General features: G+C 38.8%; 1 protein-coding gene across 19 annotated transcripts in view; it reads left to right on the forward strand.

The window, feature by feature from the left end:
- ACOT9 (acyl-CoA thioesterase 9) overlaps nucleotides 1-16,320 on the forward strand; it is a 28,250-nt gene extending 11,930 nt beyond the window's left edge. For all 19 annotated transcript variants that reach the window (XM_068995558.1, XM_068995645.1, XM_068995474.1 and 16 more), the window contains 12 exons: nucleotides 2,959-3,129; nucleotides 3,222-3,259; nucleotides 5,362-5,445; nucleotides 6,032-6,135; nucleotides 6,927-7,000; nucleotides 9,059-9,126; nucleotides 9,562-9,673; nucleotides 10,794-10,884; nucleotides 11,659-11,744; nucleotides 12,508-12,595; nucleotides 12,781-12,931; nucleotides 13,177-16,320. In XM_068995558.1, the coding sequence (XP_068851659.1) occupies nucleotides 2,959-3,129; nucleotides 3,222-3,259; nucleotides 5,362-5,445; nucleotides 6,032-6,135; nucleotides 6,927-7,000; nucleotides 9,059-9,126; nucleotides 9,562-9,673; nucleotides 10,794-10,884; nucleotides 11,659-11,744; nucleotides 12,508-12,595; nucleotides 12,781-12,931; nucleotides 13,177-13,235 (1,126 nt within the window). In that variant the 3' untranslated portion in view covers nucleotides 13,236-16,320. The remainder of the gene's footprint in view (nucleotides 1-2,958; nucleotides 3,130-3,221; nucleotides 3,260-5,361; nucleotides 5,446-6,031; nucleotides 6,136-6,926; nucleotides 7,001-9,058; nucleotides 9,127-9,561; nucleotides 9,674-10,793; nucleotides 10,885-11,658; nucleotides 11,745-12,507; nucleotides 12,596-12,780; nucleotides 12,932-13,176) is intronic.
- The last annotated feature ends 997 nt before the right edge of the window (nucleotides 16,321-17,317 follow it).

Raw genomic sequence — 17,317 nt, forward strand, 5'->3', positions numbered from 1 at the left:
TGGTTGGTCCCATGTTTACTGTTAATTTTGGCTATGTTTGATGAGCTCTTCTTTCCCACTTTGTGCAGTGATAGGGAAATGAAGAGAGGCTTGCCTGGGTGGAGTGTGATGTGTCCAGGTCTTCTGACTCAGTTTATCTGAACACAACTGTAGGCATGCTAACAAGAATGCCTGAATCTGGGAAGCTGATTTTTGCTTAGTAAGAGTAGTATCTAAGCATGAGGGGGCTTGAACTTTTCATCCAGTCAGCTAGAAAGGGCTCTAGAAATTGTTTATGAAAAAGCCTTTCCCACACCCCAGAATGGCCGAGGAGGAATGATGCCATATGGAAATACCATTCGAAAATTGAGATCTAAGAGCGCTCTGGTCAAGTCTGTTCCTCCATCTCATCTCTTTTTTTTTTTTTTTTTTTTTTTTTATCCCCACTGCTCCTGTCCTGGAGGGAGAGCAGACTGAGGCCAGGATCACCACAGCAGTGTTTTTCTTAGATAGGTACTTCTCTTGTGCTGTACAAAATACAGCAGAAATGGTTTGCAGAGTACTGAATCCTTCAGCTACCAGGAAGAAGTAATGCCAGGGAGACCACAGATGGGAGTGCTTGAGAATGACAGATTTAGTACAGAGAGGTTTGGAGGACATGGATCATGTAGCCTTTGAGAGCCCAATTTAAAAATGGAGTAACAGAGTTGATACATGTGGAGAATGAACAGCTGGGGATTTAAGTGAGTTAGGCCACAGAATGACTAAAGAGGACAAATTTGAAAGAACAGCTTAGGGGTCCTGAAAAGGGAGCTAGGGAAGGACTGATGTACATATATCTGGAATGCTGGGAGAGAGGAGGGATGCATGTTGGAGGAACATTTCAGCCATTAATTTTGCTAAAAGGAGACTTCGGTTTGTGGTTTCTCTTGTAAAGGCCAGTGGCATTTTGTACTCATTCGTTACTAAAAAGAAATATCTTGCTTATGTGTTTATTCTGGGTTTGTACTTCAATTGTAGTTAAAACTATTAATCTGTTCATTGTTAAATATAGTCTAGATGTCATTGTGGCCATTTCAGAAAGATGTAAACATTTCTCAGAATGTTTAGGGCAGGTGTAAGTTAATACTTAGATGACTTATTGTTACTGTTAAACTAGTACTGCAGTGTGTAACAGTATTTGTCTGTTGACAAATGTTACCACATTGAGCCCAATACTTCTGCATATTGAAGGACACATTCTGAAGTGGAAGTCAAGAAGAATTCTGCTGCTGACCTCAGAGGACCCAGGATGGAACTGGTGAAAACAGAATATAGTTGAATATAGTTATTGTTAGGTTTCTTTATGTTTATAGACAAATTTCTGATTTACTTTCTGATTAATTTCTTTTTAAGCCTTTCACTGAAAGACCTTGGAAAAAACATTTTTAAAAAGCATGAAGATGCATCATCTTGGACATTGCATCTTTCTTTAGTCATCTAGTATATTCCATTTCTATGCAGTGGCATAACTTCAAATGTTAACCCTCTGGAGGAGGTTGTTATCTTTCTGTTTCCTCTGAACTCCATAGTAGTCACATTACCCAGATGAGGTAAACCACATCTCATGTTTCAAACAAACAAATGAAACTAACAGAAGTTTTCTGCTTGACTTTTACTGCTTTTGGTCATGGATTATTCATATTTCCTTGAAACTTGTTAAACAGAAAAGAGGGAATATAAATATGTCGAAGCTTGATTTTCGGAAGTAATACTCAAGCCAAGTAAGCTTTAATTTTAAATGGCTAATACCCAGAATTCACCCAAGTCAAAATTTGAGACAAAATTTCTTTTTGGTGAAAAGGTTTTCTGTTGTTTTTTTTCATTATTTTTTTTAAGTTGGTTTTGTTAAACACAGTGTCACTGAGATCTCAGCAATGCAGCATGCACAACTGAAGGAATGGCACACATCCAGAAATTTAACATTAAGTTTGGTTGCTTAGCGTTTCATGCATTCTCATGCTCTATGAAATGGATCCATAGTTTTGCATACTCTGTGGCTTTATACCAGAACTGTTGTATGTTTAACCCATAGGTTTTTGATAGATGGGTATTGATTCTAGAGATGTTAGGAAATACTTGCTTTATTCAGTCAGGTTGCACTTCTAAGGGGAGGGAACTTTGGTGGAACACATAAGGGAGAATATTGGGCAAGACTGTTACATCTTGTAGATACCTGTGCAAGGAATCAATTTGGTAGATTGGAAAGACGTGACAATAAGTTGGCCCCTTCTCCACTGTGAGAGTTGCAGCCCCTCTGACTTGGTGGTGCTGGAAAAGCAACTCTGAAGGAATAGTTCTCCCTTTTCTGTGTTGTTTCTTTCTGTAACTTTCCTGTATAATTTTAAGATGTCTGTGTAGGAAGAGAGAAAGAGAAGTAGGTTATTTTTCTTTGTCTTTTAGCTTGCTGTTAGAACTGGTGCAGCAGCGGGGGAGCTCACCTGTGGATGATGGCAAGTCATAGCAGATTAGTTCTCTTGTTGTTAGTGTTAGCCAACACTGTACATCTACTTTACTTCTTGGGAGAGATTGTAAATTGATGGTCAGTCCTTTAAAATTGGAGTGTGGGAAGATTTGTGATACTGTAGCTATGGGAGACATGAATATGCACAAAACCTCATAGTTTTAGTTATGTCTGATCTGTTTTTTTCGAGGGGAACCATTTTGGTAGCATTCAGAATTAGCTGCATTTTGTTAATCTCATTAGTGTGAAGTGTGTGCTTACCACTTGTACGCTAAGTATTTCAAAGATTTCTGCAGTAGTCTTGCTTAGCATCTCTCATTTTGTGCATTTCACTTTTTTTTTCAAGGCACACTCACTGTATCTTGCTATTTTTGCTACATTTTGGTTGTAACTTTGACAATCACCAATGTGATGTCTTTTAGCTAGGGCTGTGGTTCTGTTGTTGTACTTCAGAATAATGGTTTTTTTCTTACCAGGGATCATGTGCAAGCAATGCAAGAAAGAAAAGCTCTTCATACTTTACTGGCAAAACGGCAGGAAGATCTCCCTCCTAGGAGAATGAAGGATAGCTACTTGGAAGTTATTCTACCTCTAGGAAGTCAGCCTGAAATAAGAGAAAAGTACCTGAATGTACAGAACAGTGTAAGGTAACAAAGCAACCATGTTACACATACAGGAAACTGTTAACTTCTGTTTGCTATGTGAGTAGATATTTAATTGTCAAACCCCTATATTGCAGGTTTGGAAGGATACTTGAAGATCTTGACAGTTTAGGAGGTATGTACCTATGCCCTTGTAAAGGCTGCACAAAGTGAATTTGACTACTGCTGAGCACTGTTTGGTGTGGCACAGTGTGGTCACCCCAAGACACACAGTATGACCTTGGAGGGAAACCCATAATTGTGCTATTGCAAAAGGGAAGGGAAAAAAGAAGACACTGGTACTGAAAGAGAAGGAAGGATGATAAAGAACAGATGGAAGCAAAATTGTTCAGCTTCCTACCTCTGTCAGATTTGTAAAGGACCAGGTACAAAAGTAATTTACTGAAAAGTGATCCTACGTTATAAATTTGCATTGAATGTGAACTTAGAGAAAATTTGTGAAGTGCATCTTGAAAATGAAAACTTACGATTTTTTTTTAATCTTGAAAAAACCTCAACAAAAACTGACACAAGCCCCAACAGATAATGAGATGCAAATATTTTAAACAGATGATGAGATGCAAATATTTTAAACAGATAATGAGATGCAAATATTTTAATCGTCCCTTTAGGGACAAGAGAGTATAATCTGGAAAGAATGTAATGTATCCACTGAGAACAAATTAAAAACAATCGGTGTATATTCTTGGGTTCTGCAAATTGTTGTTAAGGGTAAAACCAACTCAGTTGTTTCATGAGTTAACTTTCTTAATTTTTTTCTCCTTTTATTTATTTGTGGTCTTGAAAAGTTCAAGATCTTTGACTTCTGTATTACAAGTGTGAGGTTGTTAATAGAGCTGGGAGATACTTTTATCTTAAAACATCACCAGGTGATTTCTTCCTTCATCCAAGTTCTGTAGCTGGTTGGGAGCTTTTTGATGGAGGTTTTTGACAAGGAATTAAGTGCTTATTAAGGGAAAGTTGTGAATAAAACAGTTTTTTTCTGTTCCTTCTGAGAGTCCAGATGGACAAAATTGAGGAAGGCAGAGAAAGAAATGAATGCATGTCTATTGAGGATAGACAAAATAGCTGCATGACTGATGTTTCTTCCTGGGACGTGGAAGATACTGGCTTTAGTATCTGTCCTGAATTAGAAAAGGAGACTTCAAACTATTGGCTACCTTCCATTGTTAAGATGACATGAGCCTGTTTTTCATTCTGTACCTTGTTTATTTTGCCCAGAAATCTGTGAAGATCTTACTTTTTTCCTGTGAAAGCACAGAATGTTTTTGCCTTGTTTGCAGTCATACTGGGCTCCAGTCAGTTCTGCTGGGGATGTATTGTTTTGGGTTAATCAAGATTCTGTCCCAATTAGACAATATTGGGGGTAATCGTAATGGTATAAGTTGATAAGCTTAACAGGTTTTAGAATTGTGACTTCAGTAAACATAGGGAAAAAGCATCTTAGCTTACTTGGAAGGATAGAGATCTTCCAGAACACAGAATATTCTGGTTTGGAAGGGACCCACAAAGATCATCAAGTCCAACTCTGAAGTGAATGGCCCATATGGGGATTCTTTCTCTCTTATCTCAGTGAGTACAAGACAGATACTTTTGAAAATGAAAGTCTGTGTTGAGTGAAAATTACATGAGCACTAGAAAAAAATATATCTTTGCAGCCTTGAATTACTCCAAGGAGTCTGTTTACTTGGATGTGCTCTTATGCGCAAACCTAATTAGTTTAAGTATGGTTTAGCTAGTAGTAATTGCAATGTGATAAATACCTCTGACTATGGTTTCATGCCTGTAAGGCACAGTTTATTTAATCTCCACCTCTTGAAAGGAATCAGTATTTAAAAAGTCCTCAGATAGCATATATCTTTGGACAGCCTTCATGAAATCAAAATAGAACATAGGAAGAGTCTGAGACAGGGAGCTGCAGAGGTAGAGCGAAGAGATTATGTGGGATTGAAAGTCAAGTGATGAGCTGGTTTCAAATGCTTAGTTAAATTTATCTTTGTAGTAAGTAAATATGCATAAAACTGAGACATCTGCTGCTGTTTTCTTTATAGCAATCCCATGTGTTACATACATGAAAATGTGGAAGGTGTGCTCTCCTGTAGTAGGATACTTTAGTTTGTGTTTTCCAGGTACCTCTTATGGTTTGCAAAGATGACTTTGATCTGTTCCACTTATGTTTTTATTAAAGAGCTGACTCAATTTTTGGTCTTTCCACAGTTCTTATTTGCTACACTCACACCAAGCAGGAAATGCAGCCAAGGTCTCCTTTGTCCATAGTCACAGCTCTGGTGGATAAAATCAGTAAGTGGCAATTTAGTAAATAAAAATAGTTTAATCTGCTCGTCTTACTCTTTCACCAGCTACTGCCTTCCCATGGTTGTTATTGAGGATACCTTCTTCACTCCTGTTTTGTTCACTTCATCTTATTTTAGCTTTGAAGTTTTGTGGCTTTTGTTGACAGGAGGTGGGAAGGGGGTTTTGTAGATGCTTTTCAGCATTCATATGTCACTTCCCTTCAAAATACGACTTCCATGGCTCCTGCACTTTTGTGCTTAGTTTTATTTTGGCATGCAGGTTCCTAGCTTCATTATTGCACTGTGTTTATCCTGGTGGACTTGGATCTTGCCTGTGTTGCCTGTTCTGCTGAGCACTTCCTTGAGTCTGCTGTCCACCTGTGTGCCTGCTTCCTACTCCTGTTCTGGCTTCAGAAGTCTGCAGGGGCAGAAACTGCAGACAAGCAGCATGGTCCCTTGCAACAACTGTCTTTTCTGGGTTGTCTTTGTGTGTGTTGCCACTTCCAGATCACATAAAGGTCCTAGAGAATCTGGCCATTCTAGGATAATTGTGAGTGATCTGTCTCCAGTAACCCCTAATGTTTGTCTTGTAGATTTGTGCCAGAAGATTATACATCCAGACTGTGACATCAAATTCACAGGCAATGTTTCTTGGGTTGGGAAGACCTCTATGGAAGTGAAGATGCACATGCTGCAGGTTGGTTCTTGTGACCTCTCTCCATCTTACAACAGGCATGAGGTGCTTCAGGGGGAATTTACAAGGGCATATAGTGGCAGGACAAGGGGGGAATGGCTTCAGACTGAGAGAATGGGTTTAGATGAGATTGTGGGAAGAAATTATTTGCTATGAGGATGGTGAGGTAGGGGAACAGGTTGCCCAGAGAAGCAGAGATGCCCCATCCCTGAAGTGTTCCAAGGCTGGGTTGGAAGAGACTTTGAGCCACCTGATCTTGGAAGCTGTCCCTGCCCATGGCAGGGGTGTTTGGACTGGATGTCTTTAAGCTTCCTTCTAACACAAATCATGCTGTGATTCTATGATTCTGTGATAATTCAGGTAAATGGGTAAATATTTTTTATTCAGTTGCTCTCCTGAAGTAAAGTCTCTGATGTAGAAGATAAATGTTACACCTTTTTTGTCTGAACTCCTTACAGTGCTGGCATTAGTGGCAATTTGGTATTAAAAAATGCTATGGCACTTCTCAGAGTAAAGGTTAAGCAGGTCCTTTTACAATGCCTGTGTTGATTTCCTCCCCTCCCAGCTCAAAGTTTTTAACAACCTGGAAAATGTTTACATTGTAGAATTTCTGAAAGGAAAGTTTTAACTATTTCCTTTTCTTTGACCTATTGCAAGAGGTGTTGGAAGGAATGACAGAATGTGAAAGTAAGCAGAATTAACAGTGTGATTGAATAGTTCATGTCAGGTAAACAGCTTGCTAAGCACATTTACAATTTTAGAGTTCAGTAATACATTTTTCCTGTCTCTTTTAGCTACATGATGGTGATTACAGCCCTGTGTTAGATGCAACCTTTGTCATGGTGGCCCGGGACCCAGAGAATACACGGTAATTTGTAGGACAGGAAAAGTTTCCTAACTTCTGCTGTACTGAAAGTGGCAAACATGGCAGCTTGCTCTGTATGGGTAGAAGTCGTATAATGTAGGTCATCAATAAACCACATAGTTGATGCTTTCTGCTGGCAAGTGTTGACTTTCCTGTGACAAGCTTCAGACTTGATTTTAGCAGTCATGATACCAGGAATTGCTGACAGTCTTGGGATCTGACCCTTTTTTTAAACAGATTTTTCTCTGTGTTTGAGTGACTGGTCTGAATGAACACAGAAGTGAATGAGTCTGCCAGAAACCCACCTGCATTCTAGTAGTTAATGATTGAGTTTCAGTGGTTAAGTAGACTTTGAGTGAGCAATACCATTAATTCCCTAATAGACAATAGGTGTCATCAGTATAACTCAGGTTAAAACTTGCTTGTGTAACTAAGATGGAACTTAAGTATTACACAGAACTTAAAAAAACCCCAGACACTTATTTTGTTATTTTTCTGGTTTTACTTTCTCTGTAATTCCTTGGTCATTAGAATAAAAGGCTGCTCAGTTGCAGTTTAGATTTATGACTCCAGCATCAGAAAAATTGGCTGTAATTCTTATCTCTTTCCTGTATAGTCTGCCAAAGTAATAAACATTTCTCTGTTTCTAATTAGTTTAAATAATTGCTTGTATCTACCAAAGAAGGTTATGTTTAATGAAGGGGTTTTACATGATAGAATTATGCAGTCCTGATAAATTAGAAGTAGTTTCTAGGTTGATTTTCTTCAGATTTTTTTTTCTAGAACCAGTGAACATACTATACATTAAGAAATCCAATTATATTATGGTTCCCATTTTAAAGACTAATTTTTTGAAATAATTACATCAACTTTGATGTAATTCTTCAGTAGCAGATTGACTGAGGACAAGCCTACGTGGACTTGTGCAGATAGGTGCCAACTCCAGTGGCTGTTGTACAAACTAGGTGGCCACTGACTGGCTGTGTTTTGGAAGCATTCTGTCCATATAAGAAGGGTATTTATGTGAGGTCAAAACTCTTCAGAGAGGTACAGGATACGTTAGGTTGGCTGTAGCCCCACAGAAACATGGTTGTGTGGCTTTGGGATCACAGCAAACTTGCATCTCAGCAACTTGGAGCTTGGTCAGGAGATCTGATGTAGATGTATGCTGAGCTGAGGAGAGGGGACATGAGCTCTGTGATGGAGAAGGAGCTGGTGGTCTCCAAAACCCAGAGGTTTAGCAAACCAGGAAAGAGCAGCTTGTTCTAAGAGAAAAGATCCTCTCTGTCTCTTGTTGGCAGCCCAAGTAAAGGCTTGGAGTAGAAATGAATTTTTCAGCAGGTCTCTGTGTGTGTGCATGTGTGTATATGTACATGGATGTATGTTGTTCTCAGCATTTGTATAAATATCGAAAGTAGAAAAATAATAATTAGAAATTATGGGGAAGAATGACTCTTGAAATTAAGCATTTGTCTTTACTTGTGAAAATAATGTTATATAATTAGGTTAAAGTAAACTTACTTGTGCAGTAAAACAAGCAGAAATTTGTGCTCAAGGCATGTTATAATCTTTGATAAGTGGTGCACGTGGTAAACAGCTTTTGGCTGTAGATAAGGCTGTCAAGGGAACACGGAGATTATAAAAACACTTGCTGGCTACGGCACTGTGCTCCTTCTATTCCAGGAGGAGTGGTACCAATCAAGTTTTGGTTTCAACTATCGTAAATCATCATGTTTTTATTTGCTGAGTTTTGGAACAGCTTTCTTCTTGAACAGTCTTCATTATAATTTATGGGTACAATTTTAGCTTCTTAAGAACCATGGATGTGTCACTTTCTCTTTCCTGATTGCACTAGGTAGTGGTTGGATCACTTAGCTGCCTGTTCAGAATTAAAGCTAATGTGATACTCTGTTGGCAGCCATGTTTATTTCTGTCATATAACCTGAAGTATGTCATTCATCTTGTTCTGTGTATGTGAATAAAAATGGAAGACTGTTATAATGTATTTACAGGAGAAATTCTTGTGAAGTTGGTAACTTAAAAAAAACTTCCTGTCCATAGGCCAGCATTTGTTAATCCACTCATTCCTGAGAGCCCTGAGGAGGAAGAAATCTTCAAGCAAGGGGAATGTATGTTGTATTTCCTGGTAGTATGCACATCTGCCTCAGTTGCAACTTAATAGCTGGGAGGAAATAAAGTTCTTGTACCATTAGCAAAACCTGAAGCTGATTGTTCTGTAGGGTTTCTTGTTAGATATGTTGTGTACTTTGAGGGGAGTACTCAAGTTTTCTGTAGGAACAGTGTGTGGGTGTCATAAAATACATATAGAAGTTCTTCATCACATTCATGAGGTACTACTGAATTTCTGCTTTATCTTTATTTCAATGCAGTCAATTCTAAAAACCAAATTTCTGTTTGGATCTATAGGCCCATGAAGTTACAGGATTTAACTTGCAGGGGGAAAAGGAAAACTGGAAAGACAGTTGATTCGAGGTTAAAATCTTCAGAGCCATTATTTGTGTTTTCTTTAAACTCTAATACTATGTTTTTTTTTTAATATTCAGTGAACAAGATGAGGAGGATTGATTTCAGCACTGCTTCCTTACTGAAAATGGCTCCCACTGCAGAAGAAAGAAACATTGTCCATGATATATTCCTTAATACATTGGACACAAGGCAAGAAGGGGAGGGGTGAAGGAGAACTGTCATGTTATCAAACAGAAAAGTGCCTTTTGAGTGGGTGCTCATAAGAGGGTAGTCTGGAATAAATGCACATTTAAATTCTGTGGTGGTTTATTTGAAATGCAGGTACAAACTCTATTGTGACATATGCAGTTCTTCGAAGAGTTTTCTGTTGTTCTAAACAAGCTGTTAGGAATAATTTTGAAGAAAAAGGTTAATGATGTTTAACCAAGTAAGAGAATGGAATGGTCATGACTTGCACAATCAGTTTTCTGCCATGATATCTAATAAAAAAACCTGTGAGGGCAGGAACTGGCCACCTTTTGACCAAATAACCTTGCAGTGTGTTTTAAATACAATACCTGTCAACATTATTTGAGGGAGTTGTTAGCATATTTTTCTTATACTTGAGATTGGTGTGAAGTTGTCTGATGCCAACAGTGATAGAACAATGTCTAATTACATTAGTGCAATGTTGTATTTGTGATATTTTATAATTTTAACTTATTAGCCTATACAGTTGTTAATTTAAGTCTGTTTACCAGAGGCAGACATGCTTTACCTTAAAATTAGCAGTTGTACTTTGTACACGTTCCATCTGGGTTTGAAAACTTCAAAAACTGTCTGCATGTTTGATGTTGAATTATTCTATTAGCTCACTGTGTGCTTTTATTTCTTATTATGACAAAAAACAGAGCAAAGCTTTTCTGACAAAGTAAGCACTTTGTGATTGTGATTCATCTTTTCTTTCATGTACCTTTCTCAAGCCTCTTCATTCACATAAACTTGAATATTAGCAGAAGTTTTTGAAAGATCAGGAGCATAGGTTTATTGCAGTAACAAATCAAAGGACAGCTTTAGATAAGGCTTCAAGGTCAGCTGGAACTGTTTAGTGATACCATTTCTGTTTTGGGTTTTATTGTGGTGTTCTATGATTTTGTGTTTTTTTTTTTTTTTTTGTTTTTTTTTTTTTTTTTTTTGTTTTTTTTTTTTTTTTTTTGTTTTTTTTTTTTTTTTTTTTTGTGGTGTGTGTCTGCATTTGCTATTTATGCTTTTTTGGCTTGCTGAATTCTGCTAATTCTGTGGACTATAAAGTTTATTGTCTCTTCCAAAGGACAGTGAGTTTCCAGAGTCGTAAATTACCACCCAATTCAGTGTGGATGGAAGATGCAAAGCTAAAAGCCCTGCAGATTTGCCATCCTGAGGTATTTTGAGAAATATTAATGAATTACAGAAAGTTACTTGAGAAGTAACTTTGAGAGGGAATTTTTACAAGGATAGTGACAGGACAAGGGGTAGTGGCTTTAAACTGAAAGGGGAGAGGTTTAGAATAGATATTAGGAAGAAGTTTTTTACTGTGATTGTGGTAAAGCTCTGGAACAGGTTGCCCAGAGAATTTGTGGGTGCCCCAACCCTGGAAATGTTCAGACTGAGTGGGGGTCTGAGCAACCTGGTCTAGTGCAAGGTGTCCCTGCTCATGGCAGGGAGGTTGGAATGAGATATCTTTAAGATCCCTTCCAACCCAATCCATTCTATGACTCTATGAATTTTCATGTAAGATTAGTCAGACCATTATTTTATTTGGGTTCTGCAGTCCTTGCAATGTATTTAGAGCCTAGTTTCTTTCACCAGTTTTTTGTTTGTATGGATTACCACTGCAAAATGGACGATTTTTAATGACCTTGTTTTCTTACCAGACTGTTCATTATGTGTAAAGAAATTCCTTTGCAAAGTGTTTGCAAAACATTTGACCTTTGGTTGCTGATACAGTTTTGAGTTGTTACCTTTGCTGTCAGATTAGTCAGATAATAGAGCTCCTAATAAGTAAAGTTGCCTTGGGCATTTTCAATTTTACATATGTATTTCAGTAGTGCTTTTTATATATTCAGGTGTTGGGACTTCTGTTAAATACTGTGAACTGAAGTGCAGACTTCAACACAAGGCTTTGAAAAGAATTTGGTATTTGTTTCTATGTACAGGAACGGAACATCTTCAATAGGATCTTTGGGGGTTTTCTCATGAGAAAGGCATTTGAACTGGGATGGGCAACTGCTTGCAGCTATGGGTGAGTTGTAGATCTGCAATAGTTATATAATCCAGAGCATTGTGCACATACACAGAGGTTGGGAACCCAAGCTAACCAACCTAATGACAGTCTGAGCTGAAAAAACTTAGGTGTCTGGTAGAATCATGCACTATTAGTGCACAGTGCTGCTCTACTTGGAACAGCTGTCATGTTTACAAAGAGATTGGCACCTTGCTCCTTGAAGTTTGAGTTTTAAGCATTACTTGTCAAGATAGAAAATACATCGATTTTCTGTTTTCTTTTATCTTACCAAGCTATTGAGATGGACTTTTTAACCATATAACATATTCACTCTATCAAATAAATATTACATCTTTGCATTCAGTACACAAGAGGAATGGGTTCTGAACTTCTTCTATTAACTGCTTGAGCTTAGGAAGTGTGACTGAAGTCATCACCCAGCAAAGGTCTATGTGTAAGTTAATAAGCATAGTAAAGTTCAGTGGTTTGTGTCAGTCCTTGAAAAACTGAGGCCTGAGCAATGATGGCATGAAGATTGTCTAGCAAGTGTAAGTCATAAAATACAATAATGGTGCAATAATGTGTCCTTAGTGTGTACTTCATTGGTGTGAGAGATTTCCTCCGGTGATGACATAACTCCTTAACACTTCCTGTAGCCTCTCTTTAAGGAAGAGATTTATTCTCTAGTAACCCTTCATTAAAATGCTGACAAGTAGATATTTTAAATGTCTTCAAACATGCTTTTTATTCTTAAAAATAAATTTCTTGTTTGCTTCCTCAGGGGTTCCAGACCCTTTATCGTATCTGTTGATGATATCATGTTTCAGAAGCCAGTTGAAGTTGGATCCTTATTACTGCTTTCTGGACAGGTAGGAGTTGATTTCCTTTTGAAAAGGAGCAAACCTTGCCTTTGCTGTCACCAGTGTTAGTCACTGATAATGAACTGTGTTATGAGAGTGTGTGACTTTCCTTGTTAAATGCTATAATGAAGTCTGTTACAGTTTTCAGCACTGGTGGTAAATTACAAGCTCTAACTCTTGTTTTAACTGTGTAGGTCTGTTACACAGAAAACAACTACATCCAGGTTCGAGTACACAGTGAAGTTTACAATGCAAATACCAGGGAGCACCATACTACCAATATTTTCCATTTTACATTTATATCAGAAAATGAGGTCCCACAAGTTGTACCTAAGACATATGGAGGCAAGTATCCCATTAATATGTTGTCATCATAATTCTGTAAAAAAGATGGATTTCTTTCTCTTGGAACACTGGTCATTTTAATAGATGAACTATTTGAGTAATTTATTCATGGCAAACCACATACGTTTTATGCTTTGATGACAGTGTGGATTGCTTCTTGTTTTTGCCAATCTGTGTAGTTGGAGTTGCCCACTATTGATACTAAGTTCCTAATGTGGTTCTCTCTTTTGTCCACTTTATTTCAGAGTCCATGTTGTATTTAGATGGGAAGCGACACTTTACTGCAGTCATGAAAGAAATGTGACAGGCACTGGGTGCTGCCTCAGCAGTGTAGCAGCATGCTGTCTTGGCAAAAGCTGTCACCACAGGTGGCTAATGGAGAGGTGCTTGTAATACTCAAAGAAAAGCCCAACGACCACCCCAAACCAAACAACCCCCAAACCAACCAAACCCAAGCTCCACACCAAACCCTGCTGGTTTAGTACTCTTTATGTATTTGCATATATTTGGATTTTTTTTATTCTTTACTATTAGAATTTGTTGAAATCTTTTACATGCCAGTGCTAGGAAAAGAGGCTGAAAAAATACAGTCTTAGGCTTTTGGTAGACTCTCTTTGTCTGCTTTGAGAGATCTCATTACAACCTTTGCTGTCTTGTCACCATCTGCTGCCTTTCCCTTAGTAGCCTCTCCTTTGTGTTTCCCTGATAAGGGGTAGAAGTTCTGTCAGAAGAAGGTGTGCAATAAGTAGATAAACCCAGGTGAAACAATTTGACCTACATTCTTGTGTAAATTAGGTTAAGGGTCATAATTCTTTTTTTGCAAGGACACATGCATCTAAGCAGCAGCAGAGGCTCAGAAGTTACTAGTGTGTGCACAGTGGAAAGCAGGTGTTTCCCATCAGTGTGGATTTTACAAGGTTATTGCAGCTTCTGTTTGGATGGTTTCATGTTCCCTTGGGAGGAAACTGATTTTTGCAATGAAAGGAGGTGGCCAGATGGTATTTTCTGGCGTTCTGTTTGTGTCCTTGGCAGCCTCTTCTAAGTTTTTTGGTTTTTTGTTTTAATATATAACTGTGAGTTCCTTAGTGAATTACTTCTCATGGCCTGGGCACTAGAGGTCTGATTGTTGAGAGTGGGTGGGACTGGGAAATAGCATTGTAGAACAGAACATTTTTGTTTACTAAGGATTGGGAACAAAAAAGGTAAATGCTGCCCAAATGGTTATGGTGATGTTTGGTGCTGCCATTAGGGGTCCTGAGAATCTGTGTTGAGCAACTCCCAAAGCAGCTGCTGAATGATGGGAGGATCTTTATCCCACTGAGGGGTGTTACAGCTAGAGGACAGTCTCCTCCTCAGCTGGATTATTTATCTGTTCTCTTAGTGGACTGTAGTGCAGTATGAGTACTGCACAGCTCTGAAGCTTGTCAAGTTTACCTGTGAAGGTCAGAGTACTTCCCTACCACAGAGGGGACACCACAGTGGACATAATTATGGCAAATAAATAACAGGAACAGAGTACTTGATACTGAAACACTTCTGATGTAATGGAGAAAGTTTTAATAATCTCCAATTTCTTGAAACCAGGAAGCTGAGTGGATGGGAGGCATCAGCTTTTAGTAGTGAGTATGTCACAAGCACAAACCTGGATCTCTGGTACCTTCATGTCAAGATTGATGTCCTAACTGATCAGGACAGCCAAAGAGGAGTTAGGCTCAGTAGTTAAATGGATGAAATGTCATGTCTTACAATACACAAGAACAGATTCTGGCTTCCATGTGAGGTTTAAAGTCTTTTGAAAAGAGAATGCAGCAAATAGGAATTGTGTGAATCAGGACAGAGGCATGAAGCAGGTTGATAAAATAAAGCAGCATGTTGAGCTTTTATTTCTTAGTAAGAAAGCCTGAGACAGTCACAATTAGGACCAGTTTCCTTTGGTGCTAGGATGGCATGAGGTTCATGACTCCTAACAGCTCTTTGCTATTCCTGTGAGGAACTGTAATTGACCAGTGTAATAATCGGCATGTTACACATCAGCCTTTCCTTCCTAAGATTCAGCTGCTGTTATGGATGAGTTAGATGGCTTTCCAGAGGAGGCACAGGGGTGTGGCCTGATCCAGAACAGATTCATGCATTGCCCTGATAGTAAACTCTTGGTTCCTTCCATAGAGTTTCTCTCTTCAGCCACACTCCAGTGCTGACTCAGCTCTGTTAAAATCTTGATGTTAACATCTATGATGTTAAAATATTTTTCTTTAATTGTTGTGATGCTGTGGAGATAACATTGTATTTCCTGGGTTTTTCCTTTTTAAAACTGACTCTATTAGACTGACCACACAAATAGAGAACTGAAATTCTATCTGAGCTTCTTCCCCCTCCCTGCAGGGATCAATGGTGACTGTTAAAAAATAAATAGGAAGGCAGGAAATGAAAGGATCTATTTCAGAACTATGTATTACTCCTGCAGGTTTTTATCACTGACCTGGTGGTCCTACCTGGATCACTCTTTTTTAACACTTGTAAGTTAAGGGGATGTCAAGTTTGTCCTCTACTGACTTTTCAGCTGCATTTAAAGATGAATTTAACATAATTTCTAAATTCAGCCTTTGGGAAATGGTTGGAGAGGAGAGGAAGAGGTAATAGACTATGGAGGAAGGTGTGACATCAGAACCTCTGGACAGTGAAGAAAATGAATGCCACAAATGAAGATGCCTAGAAAAATTGATGTGTTCTCAAAGTTCATGATAACTTAATCACATAGCACAATGATAGTAGTTACAGAATGTATGTACAGACATGCAGAATGTGTTTGTGTGTGTATATACACATACATAAAAGATATATGCTTTTCTGTTTATTGCTATGTATGTGTACGCATGCATTTTCTACTCCGAGAAGGTAACTCCAAGGTGTCGCCCTCTCTGGTGACAGGCTACATGTGTCTTTGTTCAGAGGTATGCATGCTGCTTTGTGCCTTTGTGTGTGTGAGAAAAAATGTTCTCAGATCTCACATTTAGAATTAAAATATTTCAAGATAGTAATTTGTTTGGTTTATGTTGCAACTTACATACAACCTGTCACTACTGTAGGTGACTAACCATTACCACAGAAGCCTAAAGGAATTGCTAGAAAATATTTTTATTTATAGTAAACTTATCTGTAGAATTAATTTACTGTGGCTCTGTAGCAGGAAGCAAATGTCTGTGCCCATCATGTCTTGGAATACAGTGAGGAGGAGCAGGATTGCCTCCCCTTGCCCTCTCACTTAATAGTGATATAAAAGGAGATTTCTGTGGGACTGGCTGAATTAAGTGCTCAAAGGAGTGCTTTGTTTCGAATGTTTTTATTTTTCAGTGGTTAAAAAAATAGTAAAATTACTTACTTAAACTTCATGTAACAGCTTCTAGTAGCCCTTTTTCAAATACAGACCATTCCTTTGCAGCTATATTCTGGGGTACAGCACTCTGGGAAGAAGTTTACAGGAGCTGGTGCAACGTGGGCCACTGAGCAACAGTTCTAGTTCAGAAACCTGCTCTAAACTCACTGCATGGTCAGTGGGTTTTACTGCACGTCCAGTCCAGCCTTTGTCTGGTGACACTGGTTTGATTGCTGATTCTCCTCTCACTTCATTCTTAACTAGGCATGGGAGAGATCATTTCTTCTTGGGTTAGGAACAAGCTGACAGGAAAATAAAAGGGTAAATGTTCAGCTTTCATGAAAGAGAATTTGGGGACTCCTTTTGTGGAAGGTGTAGTTGGATGACGAGACCTGCACAGAAAATATACTGGAGCACTTCTCTGCCAGCAGAGATCCTCAGCCCTGTGGGGCTCCAGTCCATGAGGCTGGAGGCACTGCTGGACATTGGCTGGTCCTTGCTTCCCTTCTGTTACATAGGAGAAATGGGAGATTTCTGGAGAAGGGGAATGGGACTCTGGGGATTGGTGCTTGGGGCACTCAGAAAGAAGATTGGTAGAGGTTCTGGTCCTTACTCACAGCATCACTACTTCGTGGTAACTGCTCAGCTCTTTGGTTTTTCTGTTGAGAAGGCAGGTGCCATCTGCATTAGAGATAAATCACACCACAGAGCTTGCTCTGACTGGCATCAGCTCATTTCAGCTCAGCTGAGATCAGATTACAGAGAGAGTTCTACAGAGCAACTTGGTCTCCAGAACTATGTATGACCTCCATAGCACTCTCAAAAGAGCTGTGCTAGCCTGTCATCACTGCCCATTTCCCTACCTGTAGGTAATAGGTTGGAAAATACCTGTCAGATCATTGAGTCTAACTGTAAACACAATACCAGTACAGGCTCCCAGCAATGTGGTTGTTATTTTTTGGATATACTTGAGTTTGCAGAGGAAGAGGTTTCTGTGGGCAAGGAACCTTCCT

Source organism: Aphelocoma coerulescens, chromosome 1 (assembly GCF_041296385.1).
Source record: "Aphelocoma coerulescens isolate FSJ_1873_10779 chromosome 1, UR_Acoe_1.0, whole genome shotgun sequence".
NCBI classification, from domain to species: domain Eukaryota; kingdom Metazoa; phylum Chordata; class Aves; order Passeriformes; family Corvidae; genus Aphelocoma; species Aphelocoma coerulescens.